Genomic DNA, 15,467 nt, shown 5'->3' with positions numbered 1-15,467 from the left:
CAAACTTATTTTTTATACAGACAAATACGTATTATTTGTTGCTATTATTGTCGTTTAAGTTGTCAGAAGTGCCTGAACCATTTCCTTTATCGCATTTTCGACAGTTAAATACATTATGTAAGTTTTCAACATGCAAAAAATGCATGGTGTAAAACAGCATCGAATTCCTGTAATTCAGGAGTGCAGTCTTTCTCCTTTCAGACAGTCTATTCCTTTAAGAGATTCTTTAACAGCTATTGGAGGAAATGCGTGGCGCTGTCCACCAATAAGGTGCTGGATTCTGTTCAGTGATCAACTATCCCTCCCCTTGTAAAGCAGCGCAACCTCGCAGTGCTTGGATATACATGTGAGACGAGATGGATTTCTGTTTCCTTTTTTATTTTATTTTTCCAAAATTTCCGCGTTATAGTGTTTTTTTAAGTAATGGCTGTTTTGTGCGAATTAGTGCTCTTACCGTTTGACAGTGGAGGCTTGACAAGATCCCATGGATTTATAAATACATGTTAACCTATATATTTGATCTGACGAAGTTCTTTTTTTTTCCACAATGGAATGCAGTAAAACGAAACGCTCTTTGCACTGGCAAGTATTGTGTTTCTATGTCTCCTGTCATTGGATTTCTGCTTACTGTCAGCTTAAATATTCCGTCCCAGAAGAATTAAACACGGGTGCGTTTGTTGGAAATATTGCAAAAGATTTAGGACTGGATGTAGCAAAGATTTCTGAACGCAACCTGCGAATTGTCTCTGATTCCAGTATGCAGTATTTCGAGGTGAGCTCGGAGAACGGAGCTTTGGTTATTAAAGATAAAATAGACCGAGAACAGATATGTGGCTTAAGCTTAACGTGTTCCCTGCACCTCCAGTTAGTGCTTCAAAACCCGTTGGAATTGTACCGAGTGGAAGTGCAGATACTGGATGTCAATGACAACGCACCTCAATTCCCAGCGAAAAATATATCGTTGGAGATTTCAGAAGCTGCTACACCGGGAACACAATTTCACCTTGAGCGCGCACAGGATCCAGATGTTGGCTCCAATTCTTTACGCACCTATGTTCTGAGCCCTAATGACTGTTTTATTTTAAACGTGGAGACAAAAAGTGATGGTAGTAAATTTCCTGAACTGGTACTAGAGAAAGCTCTTGACAGGGAAAAACAGTCTGTGTATAATCTACTTCTTACTGCATTTGATGGAGGAACACCTCAGAAATCTGGGATTACCAATGTAATAATCAAAATACTTGACGTAAATGATAATGCACCAGTCTTTGATAAGGCAGTTGAAAAGGTAACCCTACTTGAAAACTCGTCAACTGGTACAATAGTTGCAAAACTAAATGCATCTGATATGGATTATGGACTGAATGGTGAAATACTGTATTTGTTTAGCAAGTACACGTCAGAAACAGTTCGTCAGCTGTTCAATGTGGACCCCAGATCTGGGGAAATCACAGTAAATGGTGTCATAGATTTTGAGGAAGGCAATGTGTATGATATTAATATACAAGCCAGAGATAAAGGAAGCCCTGCTTTGGAAGGATCTTGTAGCATTAAAGTGGAAGTGATTGATGTGAATGATAATGCTCCACAGCTGACAATAACGTCCATGTCCAGTCCTGTTGCAGAGAATGCTTTACCTGGAACTGTAATTGCACTCCTTAGTGTAAGGGATCGGGACTCAGGGCACAATGGGGAGGTGCTTATGCAGATACTTGAAAGCATGCCATTCAAATTAAAGTCTTCCTTTCACGGCCACTACTCCTTGATAACTGATGGTCCCCTGGATCGTGAAACAGTTCCCGAATACAACATCACGGTCACAGCCACTGATTCGGGTTCCCCTCCACTATCCTCTAGTATAATCCTGCCTGTCAGTATTTCAGATGTCAATGACAATGCTCCAGTGTTTTCTCAACCTTCATATACAGTCCACATACAAGAAAACAATGCCCCCGGAGCTACTATTTGTTCTGTAACAGCATTTGATGCTGATGTGGGCAAAAACTCCCAGCTTTCTTATTCTGTCTTGGACAGCACAATCCAAGAAACATCAGTTTCCTCTTATGTGTACATTAACTTGGAGAATGGGAACATTTACTCCATGCGATCCTTTGACTACGAGCAGATTAAAGTTTTCCAAATCCATGTGCAGGTAAAAGATGCTGGCATACCGTCACTGAGCTCTAATGTGACAGTGCATGTATTTGTCTTGGACCTAAATGACAATGCCCCTGCAGTGGTGTATCCGGCTTTCCCAAAAGGCTCAGCTCTACAGCTTACAGTCCCTCGCTCTGCTGAAGCAGGCTACCTTATAACTAAGATAGTCGCTGTTGATCCGGACAGTGGCCATAATGCATGGCTTTCCTACAGCATTCCACAAAGCAAAGACACTGGCCTGTTCCGTGTGGCGACTTACACTGGGGAAATAAGGACTGCTCGAAAATTACAGGATCTGGACGAGGCCTTACAGAATCTTGTCATTATAGTGAAAGACAATGGGGTGCCCCCACTCTCTGCCTCAGTGCCTATCGACATAGCTGTAGAAGAAAATGGCTCAGAGACTTCCTCTGAATTCAGGGACACGTCTGCAAAGAAAAAAGGCATGTCTGATATAACCCTGTATTTAATAATTGCTCTAGCTTCCATCTCTGCTATTTCATTCCTAGCATTCATAATCCTCATTGTGAAGTGCCTGAGACAGAGTGGGGGCCATGGTGGTTGTTTGGGCGGCTGTTTCAGTAGCAAACAGAGCCTGCGTTCCAGGGAAGCTTTTCAAAGATCCCAGAAAAGCCTTCATTTGCAACTCAACCCTGACGGGCCAATCAAATACGTGGAAGTGGTTGGGGGTTCGATGGAGTCCCAGAATCAATACTATAGGTCGTGTCTCTCTGCGGTATCTGACAGAAGTGACTTAATGTTTATCCAGGCTTGTAGCCCGTCTACACCCATGGGTGATACCAACACCACTGACATGTCTCTGTCTAGCAATAACTTAATTACTACAGCGTGCAAGGTGAGAAATGTGTGTGTGTGGGGGGGGGGGGGCGGTGGCACTCTAGCTAGCTGCTGAGGTGTTTGACACTTCTCTAATTGGTGGTCTTGCTGTTTATTGCAGAGAGACTAAATTGTTTTCTCTTCAGCTCAATGCAGTTTAGATGTATTGTTCATAAATCGTGCTATAACAATATGAAGTATTTAAGGGTCATAGCCTTTTTTTGGAGATAATAGAGGTAGAAAACGATATAGTATAACTACTTCTTAATACAAAAAATGGTTGAATAACCCAATAGCTTTCAATTTTCTGTACAGTTGTAACTTTATTTAGTTTGTGTAAAGAAACCATAACATCTTAAATAGAATATATTCAATTTGACAGACTGCAGTTTCTACAGTTGCAAATTAAATTCCAGTACCACTACACTTTCATTTCTTCACATTCTAATTCATACCAGAAAATGACTTATTGTTATTTGAAATTGGTGCTTAATTAATGACATTTAAAAATACTTAAAAAAGAAAGAACATGCACTGAAATCAAAGCTGCTTCTTTGTATCCAATATCAAAGCCTTGTCGTTTAAAAAAAAAAGGAGAACATCTAATTAATTTATCTAAATCCACATAAATGTTACTCATGTACCTGATACACATGGTTCATGTTTCCCTAGTGAGACATGTGCTTGTATTATACTTGCTTCAGCTCAAGCAATCTGGAGTTGATGGCAATAATCCAGATCAACACTGTCATTATATTTCTCAAATAGTTCTGCATTTTACTGTTAAGTGCTGTTGACTCTGCTAATCTATTAATGCATCTCTCTCGATTGTGTGGAGTGATCCATTTAGCATCTGTTTTTGGAACACCTGAAACCTTTGTGACAGCCAGAACTTAACTTTAGATTACTTTTTGAGTACGTTGTATTGTTTTCAGTTCCTGAACATTTTTACACTCAAAATCTAGTTACAGCAATTATAATACTAATAATTATAATACTTAGTTGTTAGGTTCCAGTTTCATAACATAACTTTTTTGTTTTGAGTCAAAATATGTCCCTGTTTACTGTGTGTGAAAACAGTATGGATTTGATCTGCGTCCCCAACGAATAACAAGCAAATGTCTGCCTGAGGATACTCTGCACAGCAAATCTGTTTTTCACTGCTAAACTGGGTTAATGGGGAGAAAACAGCCCTTTGGGTTTTCTGCTGGTTTAAATGGTGGAATTTTGAATGGGTAAACCACATTGATGCAGATCATAATATAATTCTTAAAGTAAATAATTATTTTAATAAATTAATACAAAAACAAAAAAATAATAAATTTGAATTTTAATGAATATAAAATTAAATAAAAATATGAATAAAAATAAAGATATAATTTTTAAAATTTAAAAATAATAATTTAAAATAAAATTAAATAATGAAAAAAAAAAAATAAATTTTTGAAACATTTTTCATTTTTTAATTAAATAAATAAATTAATAATAAAAATAATAAATAAATTAATAAATTTATTAAATTTTAATAAATATTAATAAATAAAAATATATAAATCTATATAATTTTTTATTAAATTTATAATTTGATAAAAATAAAAAATTTAAAAATTTAATAAAAATAATAACAATAAAAAATAATTAATAAAAAAATAAAAAAAATAAATTAATAATAATAAAAAAAAAAATAAAAAATTCATCAGTTTTAATTAAATACTTTATATTTATTAATACAAGACAATAAAAATAATAAAATAATAGTTTTTTATAAAATTAATAAATAATTATAAAAAAAATTAAAAAAAATAATAAATACACACTTTAAAAATATATAAAAAATAAAAATAATAAAATTTTTTAATAATTATTGAATAGACACAGATGTGTAAGATGCAAACCAGATGTGTAAGCCTGGCAGTTGATTAACATTTGACAGAGCTTTATAGCCTTCATGCATTTCAGGAAGGTTGTGCTTTAGGTTAGAAAGCCTTTATGACACAAATGATTGAGAAATACATCTTTAAGAAACACAGATTACTAAAATACTGGTGTGTAGAAATAATGTATTATTTAACATGATTTTGTTTCCCAGACAGAAATTAGTTTAAATTGAGAATATTTATGAACAATTTGAACTACTATTTAACATTTCTATTCTGCATTCCTAGTTTTCTTCAACCTTCTAAGGTAACTTTAGATTATTTGGACAGCATTTAATTCACTTTCAGAGCAACTAAAATACAAAAGAACACATCTATTTTGAATGATTTCAACATAATATTTTTATATTTTTGTTAACATATTCCATATGTAGTTCCCATATTGATTGCATTTGGATGAGTACATTTCCTATGATAATAGACAGTGAAAATAATATAATATATTTTAATAATATTATATATATATATATATATATATATATATATATATATATATATATATATATATATATATATATATATATAAATCCATAAATAAATATTCTGTCAATCAAACCAACTTTTCTTATAAATGTGCCTGACAAGCTGTTACATTTTATTACATTTTTATAACCTGGTCTTTACTGCAGTGTACATACAATATTCCCAATATTTTGGCCATGCGGCTATTGTGTACATGTTTATCTTAACGTTATGCAACAATGAAACGTCCTAACCTTGTGCTTGATATGTGCTATATGTGTTATCATGACTAAGTACTTATTTTACTGGTTCTAATGGGAACAGGTAAGGTTCTGACTCCTCTCAATGCTAACTAACCTCTGATTACTATCTAGGAATGTTTTTTTTTTGTTTGTTTGTTTTTTGATGGTTTGCCTACAGCTGAAGACTGAAGCTACATCAAAGAACCCCCTGCCAGCAGCTTGGACGAATCAGCACCTGGAAATTCACATCACATGCCATTAATATCCGGCTCCAGTAGATTTGGTTTACATACACTTCAAATGATCTTTCTTTTTGTTTTCCAGCAAAAACCAGCAAATACTGAATGGCGTTTCTCCCAAGGACAGAGACCAGGACCAAGCGGGTAAGCTGCCATTATTACATGCTGTATAGCGTCATCATTTCAAATGAAATATACATATATCGGAAATGTTCTTATATACATGTATCCTTGATGAATAGTCAGAACTTGCTGTCAGAATATTAGAATATTGCTATTTGTTATGCTATGCATAATTGTGAGCAGTTACAGTGCTGGTAAGTGTGGTCCTCTGATCTTGAACTCCTCCAAGTAGTTTGTAGAGTGAACCTCTTGGTTGGGTGAAAGTGTGACTATGAGCTCAGTTCTGAATTTAGATCAGTTTGTTTATTAAAATGAATGATGGTATACATGTGTGGAATTAACTTATGGTAGGCTAAGTCATACAGCGATGTATAGACATATCTGCTTCTTCCTCTTGAGAAGCTCACATCCTCTAGAAGTGATCATTAGCTGTGCACATTGCTCCCCACCAACACATGGCATGCTGTTTAGATTTAGGGCTATCATTTATTTCACTTGACATTTTAAAATATCTCTAAGAGCAAGTATGAAACAAAAAACTCTTTCCTTAAATTTGCATTTGCAATTTTCCTTATTCCGTTTTTTGCTTATTAAAACATTACTGGTCACCTGGTTACATCTGTGAGTGTATAAGAGCCATCAATAATAAGCGAGGGCAAGGGCAATTACAGTGGTTATTCCATCTCTGTCCAGCAGGGGTCTCAGTTGAGTAACGGAGTTAATTATCCACAATAGTGTATGGGGCTTAAGGGGGTAAAATACCCTTTTCAAAATACTGTTGTGTTTTACAAATGCAACATTTTCCAAATTGAGAGATGAATAACCCTGGTTTTCCAATAATAATAATAATAATAATAATAATAATAATAATAATAATAATAATAATAATAATAATAATGAGAGATGTATCAGTATGCAGTAAGGGCAGCAGATCAAACCAATCCTAGCCAGTTGAGTCCTGGTGGAGGGATAAATTACAGTACTAGAGACTATTCTTATTTGATTCACTGTTTGAAAAGGATATCCTTCAACAGATCTACATCTCTAAAATAACTAATGTAAGCATTTATAGCTGATGCAATTCAGATGTGAAAAACAGGGTCGGGTGACAATGTAATTTTATTGATAAGATTGGTCTGTCATCATCCAACCTCAGTTTGAACCTGCATAAGAACAATGAAAAGCAATGAGTAAGAACAGTTTTGATGAGGCCTACTCTTGTTTTTTGTTTATTTCTTGATTTCTCTAAAACAATTTGACTTAAAACTTAACCTTCTGTTATATATATATATATATACATTATATATATATACATTCCAATCACCCTTTGGAAGATTATGCTTTTCCTGTGGTTCTCATTATGTTTTAAGCAGCATGTTCTGTGTTCTCCAGATGTCTTTGAACCCCACATTAATGAGCTATAAAAACATAAAGCCAGAGGAAAAAGTTCTCAGCAGCTCATCTGGCAATAAACAAGCCTCCCAGACTTCCAGTGCCCCCTTTACCCTTTCCACACTCCTCTCTGTGATGTGTCCTTGTCAATGGAGGGGAGTCCATTTGGCAAGGATCGGGTTAAGATGATAAAGAGCTGCTGCTTGTGTGGAAACACATGACTGTGTTGGAAGGAATCAGATAACACTCTGGGGAGTGCCTCCGTCTGTAACAGTGCTCAAATCTTTTTCCAGAGAAACTGCTGTGCTAGCAGTTGAGAATAATCGGAACAAAGATGTTCCTGTTGTCTTGATGTGTTTTCATATAGCAGCAGATGTATATTTGATTGCAGGATGAAATTGAAATGCTTCGCAGGGTAATCAGTTTCTCTAGGGCAGATTATGGCTTTGTGATAGAAACACAGATGCTCATCTCAGCTCATTAATAATTTCAATCGAATCGTGCTCGTGAGGGATGTTTGACATGACTGGGTGTCCAGCACTGCTGATAGTAAAACAGAAACACATCTATAGCAGTTTGGCCCTTTTTACGCTCTGCATTTTAACAGGCACTTCTTATTGGTGATATAATATTTATAGGGCTAAACAACATGTGTTACTGACATGTTAATCCATTTAGAAATGACCCCTGCAGATTTTTAATTTTTACTAAATAAGAGGTGACCAACCCTCAATGCCAGTGATGAATCTGACAAGGAAATGGTCCTGGAACATTTGTATCCCTAGCTGTGGGCCAACTTTCCCTTTTAAGATGTTATTGTTGAGTTTTGATTCTAATTAGATTTGAATTGTGCTATCAGCCTTTTATATAATGGATGTTGCTAGGTTGTATTGCTAGATTGTGTGTATGTGAATCTGAAATGGTTGTCCTTTGCTTTGTCTTTAGCTCTCAGCGTCCAGAGGAAGCTGGACCCTGGCCAAACCCCCCGACTGAAGCAGAGCAACTGCAAGCCCTGATGGCTGCAGCTAATGGTATGGTTAGCACCACTTACTACTGCTTTATGGAGTCTTGAAAAGCTTAGATGGAATCAAATTCAGGACACCCCTTATTCAAGTGCATCGTGGTGAAAACATAGTAAAGTATACAAAGCATCAAAAGAAACTTATCACTATTATAACACATTTATTTATTTAAAAAAAAAAAAGTTATATAAATGATGGACATTGACAAAATGTTTTTGTTTTCTTTTTAATCACTCGATCATTCATCCTTGACCATGACACGCTTGAGTGACTATGACTGAAGCATATGCACTGAATCACCTAATTAGTGAGATAGTTGACTGGACACTGGATATGGAGTGAATTCAGCTGTTGATTGCAAGCTTGAATTAAAGCAATAAAGAAAATCAAAAAAAAAAAAAAAAAAACAAAAAAAAAAAACAGTATGCCACGTCTGTCAAGAGAGCAGAGCCTTCGTGCGATCTGCATGTTGGAAGCTGGATTAGGCAACGTACTGTGGCTCACCATCTTGGGTGCTCACAGCCAGCAATTTCAAACCTGGCAAGACGGTATAACCAGACACACTCTGTCAATGACAGGGCCCGAACTGGGAGACCAAGAGTCACAACACCTGTCCAAGATCGTCAGATCATTTTGCAGCATCTCTGTGATGTCAATTGTTAATCAGCATAATAAAAAGTCACTGTACCTGCTCTAAAACAGTTTATCATTTTTTGATCATACCTAGTGAATTAATCAAAATAATTGATAAGTTTCTTTTGATACTGAAATATAAGTGATACGTTTCTTTTGATACTGAAATATAAGTGATATGTTTCTTTTGATGCTCAGTATATAATAAAGCATGGTATCGTAAAGCACAAATAGGAATCATGTTTAAAAACATGGCGAACCATGGTAACCTATAGTAAACGTATAACCACAGGAGAAGCATGCACAATCACTGCAAATTTAAATTTTTGTAAGGGAATGTTTTGAGCCACACCTACAAGTTTCCTGTTGTATACCATGGTAAAAATACAGTACAAAATGGAAGAACACAGTGGAAATATGGTTTAAATATAGATGAGTGTGTTAAATAATGATTATAAAATACAGAAATCTGAATGGTAATAACATTGTAAGATTTACCATAGCCATTTCTTATAAGGATAACAGGAACACATTTGATTCTGTGAGGTTTATGTACTGTATTGACCGCTAGTTACTCAGCACCTCTTGAAGAAGTCATGCATGTATTTTTAACTTGATTTGCTCAAAATAGCAGTGCACCATGTTTCTGGTCCTCTGCCTTAGTACAGAGAGGTTCCCTGCGGCAGTCAGTCTGGCATCAAAGCAGGAGCTGCCTTTAGTTTCCGGATCTTGATTGTGCTCAGTGGGACATTTTTCAAAGGACTCAACGAAGTAGCACATTGTGGGAGGGGAAAGTAGAATTTTTCAAAGAACATTTACCTCCAACGATCTTCTAGACTGCTGATTAAAAGCAGACTTTTGTAATCAGTTAAAAGGGAAAAAAAGATAATCAGGGGATGTAGAAAATTCATTCAATGTGCTGTAACAAACACAATCTTCTTAATGCCTAGCATAGAGAGAAAGACTAAAACTAACAGAAACCACTGTAACCCAAGGGACTAGGAAAACATCTTTACAACATTTGATCCCCTTTTTGCAGCTTTTCATGTATTTAAAATACACTGTACAGTAGAATTTGCACCGTTTTAGAATTTTAAAATTTGCAATTTAATTTGCACTGCTATTTAAGATTTCTGTAGTAGAGTCCTAGTAGCTGGACAGTCCATGGCAGCCATGATAGTAACTGTACTGTACCACCTCCCCCTCTTTGCATTTTCCAGCTGTCTTTTTGATTTGTGGAATACTGTCACAGCCTTGGAAGAATCCAATACAGGCAATGCACTGCAGCTATTTCATTTACAATAACAAATTTCTGTCATTCCAATCTACTGCTGGTTCTGCCCTTTGTGTTATATGAATTACGAGTGCAGGTCCATAAACAGAGCTTGATTATAACCTTTGCTTTAGCAATGCTGCCAGCACTATGCTGCTATAAAACCATGACACTACAATTATGCTACCACAGCCTATCTTGTGATACCACTGTACATCCTCCAAAAAGCCAGAATACTACTACAGTACTGCAAGAACATTGGCAGCCTGTACTGGATCACCGCAACACTGTAATAATATCACCATTAAAACATACTATGCAAGTATTGTGATGCTATCTTTTTGAATAATTCAGTAGCATAGACAATAAGATCAATGTACCAGACTCATCTTGAGTCAAAGTGTTCTAGTACACTGAAGTGTTCTGCTTCCTTGGTCTTACTGCTCTAGGCTCTTTTTACTATATGTTCTTGTATATTGGTGTTTCTCACCAGCACTCAAAGCTTTGACTTCCTAATATAGATTGAAAGCATATCCAAAGCATAATGTAGGCCAGCGTGATGCTAACAAATTCCATCTGGCAGGCTGACCGTTGGCCCAACCTAAAGCACAAGCCTGTTTTTATAAATAAAATACTGTACAATATGTATGAAACTGTTCTAGGCTGAACAACAGTCTAGAATAGCTGAAGCTTTCAGAATAGGGCGCTTTATTGAATCCGAAAAAAAAGGGATTATACTTCTTGTTATATGGATATTATGAATTAGCTTTCTGTAGACTAATTCTCTATTTGTTTTTTGTTTTTTGTGTCACAGAGGTGAGTGCAGCAACAGCAACGCTTGATGCTGGCACCATGGGCCTGAGCACCCGGTACAGTCCTCAGTTCACCCTGCAGCACGTCCCAGACTACAGGCAGAATGTCTACATCCCAGGAAGCACCTCCACACTGACAGGCACCAACTCTCAGCCAGAGGGCAAGAACCCCCAGCCATCCTCCGGAAACAAGAAAAAATCTGGGAAAAAAGAGAAGAAATAATGGAGTTCACCGTTGAGCTGGCTGGCTGTGAATGAGCTCTTCCAGTTCACCCTCTCACAAAGGGATGCACCCTTTTTTTTTTTTTTTTTTTTTTTTTGCTTTTTTGGGGTTTTTTTTGCTGTTAACCCAGATTGTTAGCAGCTTAAGTTCTTATTAGTGACGTTGAACATGAATGTGTTTGTCACAATTTTTGTTTGTATTGGAGTTCCTATCGTGTGACCACGTTGTTATTGAAATATAACACAAAAGTTCAATGTAGAGGTATAGTTCCTTAAGATTAATAAGGTTTAAAAAGAAAAACAAAAAACAAAAAAGTTTATGGTTTGAATCCTGTTGGGTTTTGAAGTTTAATTGTAAAATACAAATGAGGACTTCAGGGCTTTGCCCTCTAATATAGTACTAGTATGACTATTACTCATTTACATAATGTGTCACATTAAAGTTGTGTAGGACTGTTAACAATGCTAAGTAGTTGACTAATGCGGAAGGATGTAGAAATGGCTAATTTCAATTAAAGTAGTTTTTTTTTTAGACAAGAATCAGAATTGTGAATTTTTGAGTAGCTCTTAGTGATAATGTAGACTTTATTTGCATGATGTATTTCTTATCTAAAGAAACAAAGGCAAAGTTAAACTATGCATTTAATCTATACTACACTGTTAGACTGGTATGCAGTGAACTAAACACACTGTTAGGAAAAGTAAAAGTGCAAGTTACTTTATAAATTGTAACATTAATGTATAACCAAAATAATCTCAGTTTCAATGATACAGTTAGAAATCCTGTTTTGAATTGAAAGTCTGTGTGACTTCTAACTTAGCTTCCGCATTTCCAGGTGCTCCCAAGCTAGGCAGAGTGCAGATGTGAGTTCTTGTGTTAAATGTACTAATCCACTGGGAGTTTAGATGCCTGCTCAGCACTGCTAAAACAATGAGGACCTGCCAGCAAGCATCCTTGAGGATATGGCCGTGCTGAACTCGAATATGAAGAAATGTAAGGCTTTGCTTTTCCCACACACTATATTGCTTGCATGAAACTCACATCACTTTTGTGATATTCTGTAATACTGCTTCGCTTCACGAAATCTTTGCATGTTAAAAATAAACTGCATGTGAAGGCACTTCAGTAGAGAGGCAAGTAGAAACAGCTTGGTTTCAATACATAATGGGGGGGGGGGGGGGGGTTGTTCTTAAAGTATTCTTGAAAATGAAGGAATCAGGTAAAGATTTGGTAATCAGGCACTGCACACTGAATGTAGATTATTTTCACAGGTGAAAGGTTATTCTTGATTTAGTGCAGCTACAGAAAATGTACTAGTGAAGCTCTTGCGGTATTGAGTACAGCATCAGTGTTATCTCTTAGTACAGTCTTCATGCATACTGGCTTTGGGGCTGTTAGCTTCTGTTTACAAAATCAGCAAATTGGATAAAGTCACTGATCACTGACTGTATATTTAGATCTGGCCAATACAGAATCGACTCTCAGAACTGTATAGAAGCTGAGAGGCCATATATATTTACTACCAACTGGATAGTGACAAGATGCTTATTGATACTGAGACACTAGTTTCTTTGTTTTTGATTGTTGATTTTGACCTGGACAGTGCATATAAACTTACTAATGATATTTATAGGCCCAATATGTTTGATTTGGGGTAATTGGATGTTAATTTCTTTAAAAAAAAAAAAGTATTATAATGTGTTTCTCCTAACACACATGCCCAGTCTTTGTCCTTTTCTGTGTGTATATGACTACACCTGTACGGACCGCTTCAGAGAAAAAGCCCCCCCATGGTTGTGGCTGCTACTGGAATGTTTTGCATATTATTATTATTACTATTATTTAAGTTTAAATATGTTGTCATGTAGCAACTGATTAATTAAAATCACGAAATTAAATAATAAAAAAAAAAGAGTAGAAAGTAGTTTGTGAAAAGTGATGTGCAAATCTTAGTGTTTTCTCTATTTTATCAACAAGTACTAAAAAATAAAAAAAAATAAAAATGTTATGTTTGTGTTTCTATACATCAGTAACTTTTTATACGTGTTTGTGATTTATAAGTGTTTGTGCTGCTGGAATGCTCCTGTCTTATATATAAATATATACATGTGTCTGCTGATAAAATTTGCTTATATATTATTTCTTATAAATGCATAGTTCAGTGCTATTCTGTGTTACACCCATATTTTATATGCAGATATTTATATTGCTGTTTTATTTTCTCTTTGAACACAGACATTTCAAATAAAAAAAACAAACCTTCTGAAATCATCGCATGGTCTCAGATTTGTACTTATTTTGATCCTTTCCTTGTTAAACTTCTGACATGAAATACTACTTTTGCACATTTAAACGGTGGTGTTTTAGGGTGTGAAGATGCTGCAATGGCTACTGGTTCTTGTAAAGTTTATGTACAAGTAAAAGCTTTTTAGAATGTTTATTTTAAGATTATTGAGCGTACACATTTTTGTCATTACCTATCCAGAAGTCTCCCCTAAAAAAAAACAAAAAAAAAACAATATAGTTATTTCCTTTTAACTCCCAGAACACATTACAACTCCTCCATGTTGGATCACTCCTTCCAACCAATCACTTGTGACCTCCACAGATTGAAATGTGTGCCTATATTAACTGCAGCAAAGAAATACCACTACAAAGTGAAATTCGCATTTCCCATATTGTGTGCATGTTTCATATAGAGAAATCTGAGACCTCTGAATTGGTGGTAATAAAACTGGATAAGATTAACTGGAATGTTCCCTTCAGTTTGTGGTGGCAATCCTAATGGAAATTTAACCATTGCCAGGTTAGTTTTACATACTGCAGAAGCATTTAAGAGCATAGAGTGGCACAGGATACTTCATTTAAGAAGATAGCTAGCTGTTTTTTCAGCAAAAAGCCATAAAAACCATTATGTTTGCAGCACTACTTAATCTAGCTGTATAGAGTGGTTGCTAAACCTTATAAAGACGAGCAGGTATTGTGAAATTCTATGAAAAACATAAAGCCTGTGTCTGCCTAAAATTATTACAATTAGAACAGTTTTCATTAAAACAAGCTGTGTATTTCTAAGTTGTGTTGAGTTATTTGTTACGTATAACCCATTTTCATCAAGAGCTCATCAAAACAAAGCCCCTTGACTGTGTTTGCTGCATTTATCACATCATAATGCTGGGCACACACTACTGACTGAAAGATCATTCAGTTCATGTCTGTAAAAGCATTCAGTTCATGTAAATCCATACCATGCTAAATTGGAGGTGACCTATTTTTTAAAGTGCTTTAATCTCATGCCTGCTCAGCATCATTATCAAGGAAAACACATTGTGTCATATAATATTAAAAGCCAAAGACAAATAATATGCTGGAAAAGGCAAAAGGGGTTCAATCTCGGCTTCATGTAATTTAAAATTCCCCTGAATATGTAAAAATTAGGGGCATATATAAATATTGATATATTGTTCAGAAAAACGATGGTGAATCCTAGGGAAACACCGTAACTGCACAAGCAAAGAAAAAATGACAACGTGTTTGCCACTTAAGTACTGGCACTTGGGGATTTAACAGCAGTTGAACTACATAGTTCATTTATGCTCAAACAGAGCTATGACTCGCATAGCCAGAAGTACATTTGTTTTCCTACCCAAGAAAGAATTAACCCTAACCTCTGGACAGCTGGCCAGGATATTCAATAAATATGTGCCTATAGGGTAAACCAGTCCCATGCTGGGATCAAAAAGACCCATGGAGTCCTAGTCCAAAGGCACCTACACTAATCACTACATCATTTGAAATGCTTTAATCTCTCTCAAATTATAATCTCAACCCCCAGGGTCAAATCTAATGGATCTCTAAAAGGCAGCAGTAAGATACTTTTAACACCTCAGAACTCAGTAACACCCCTATTACACCAGTGTAAGGGATTAATCTTAAAAACATGTTTTAATACTATTTCATTTAATACAGAAATTTTACCTCAATTTAAAGAAAGTGGTGACCCATAGTGTGGGGTTAGGCTTTTATGTGATCAGTAATATGGATATTGAATTCCAAAGCTTAAAGTATGATCATATGTCTATACAAAGTTTTCAGACTACATGAGAAATTAATTTAGT

General features: G+C 35.6%; 1 protein-coding gene across 20 annotated transcripts in view; it reads left to right on the top strand.

The window, feature by feature from the left end:
• LOC121296790 (protocadherin gamma-A4-like) overlaps positions 1–13,615 on the top strand; it is a 115,879-nt gene extending 102,264 nt beyond the window's left edge. For 19 of the 20 annotated variants that reach the window (XM_041222590.1, XM_041222583.1, XM_041222579.1 and 16 more), the window contains exons 2-4: positions 5,960–6,018; positions 8,335–8,420; positions 11,132–13,615. In XM_041222590.1, the coding sequence (XP_041078524.1) occupies positions 5,960–6,018; positions 8,335–8,420; positions 11,132–11,352 (366 nt within the window). In that variant the 3' untranslated portion in view covers positions 11,353–13,615. Of the gene's footprint in view, positions 1–77; positions 3,014–5,959; positions 6,019–8,334; positions 8,421–11,131 lie in introns of those variants that run through there. The other variant, XM_041222577.1, reaches the window with a different exon arrangement.
• Positions 13,616–15,467: the final 1,852 nt, after the last annotated feature.

This window comes from Polyodon spathula, chromosome 22, assembly GCF_017654505.1.
Source record: "Polyodon spathula isolate WHYD16114869_AA chromosome 22, ASM1765450v1, whole genome shotgun sequence".
NCBI lineage: Eukaryota > Metazoa > Chordata > Actinopteri > Acipenseriformes > Polyodontidae > Polyodon > Polyodon spathula.
Note: the sequence above shows the minus strand (reverse complement) of the source record. Positions and strands in the feature narration are given on the sequence as shown.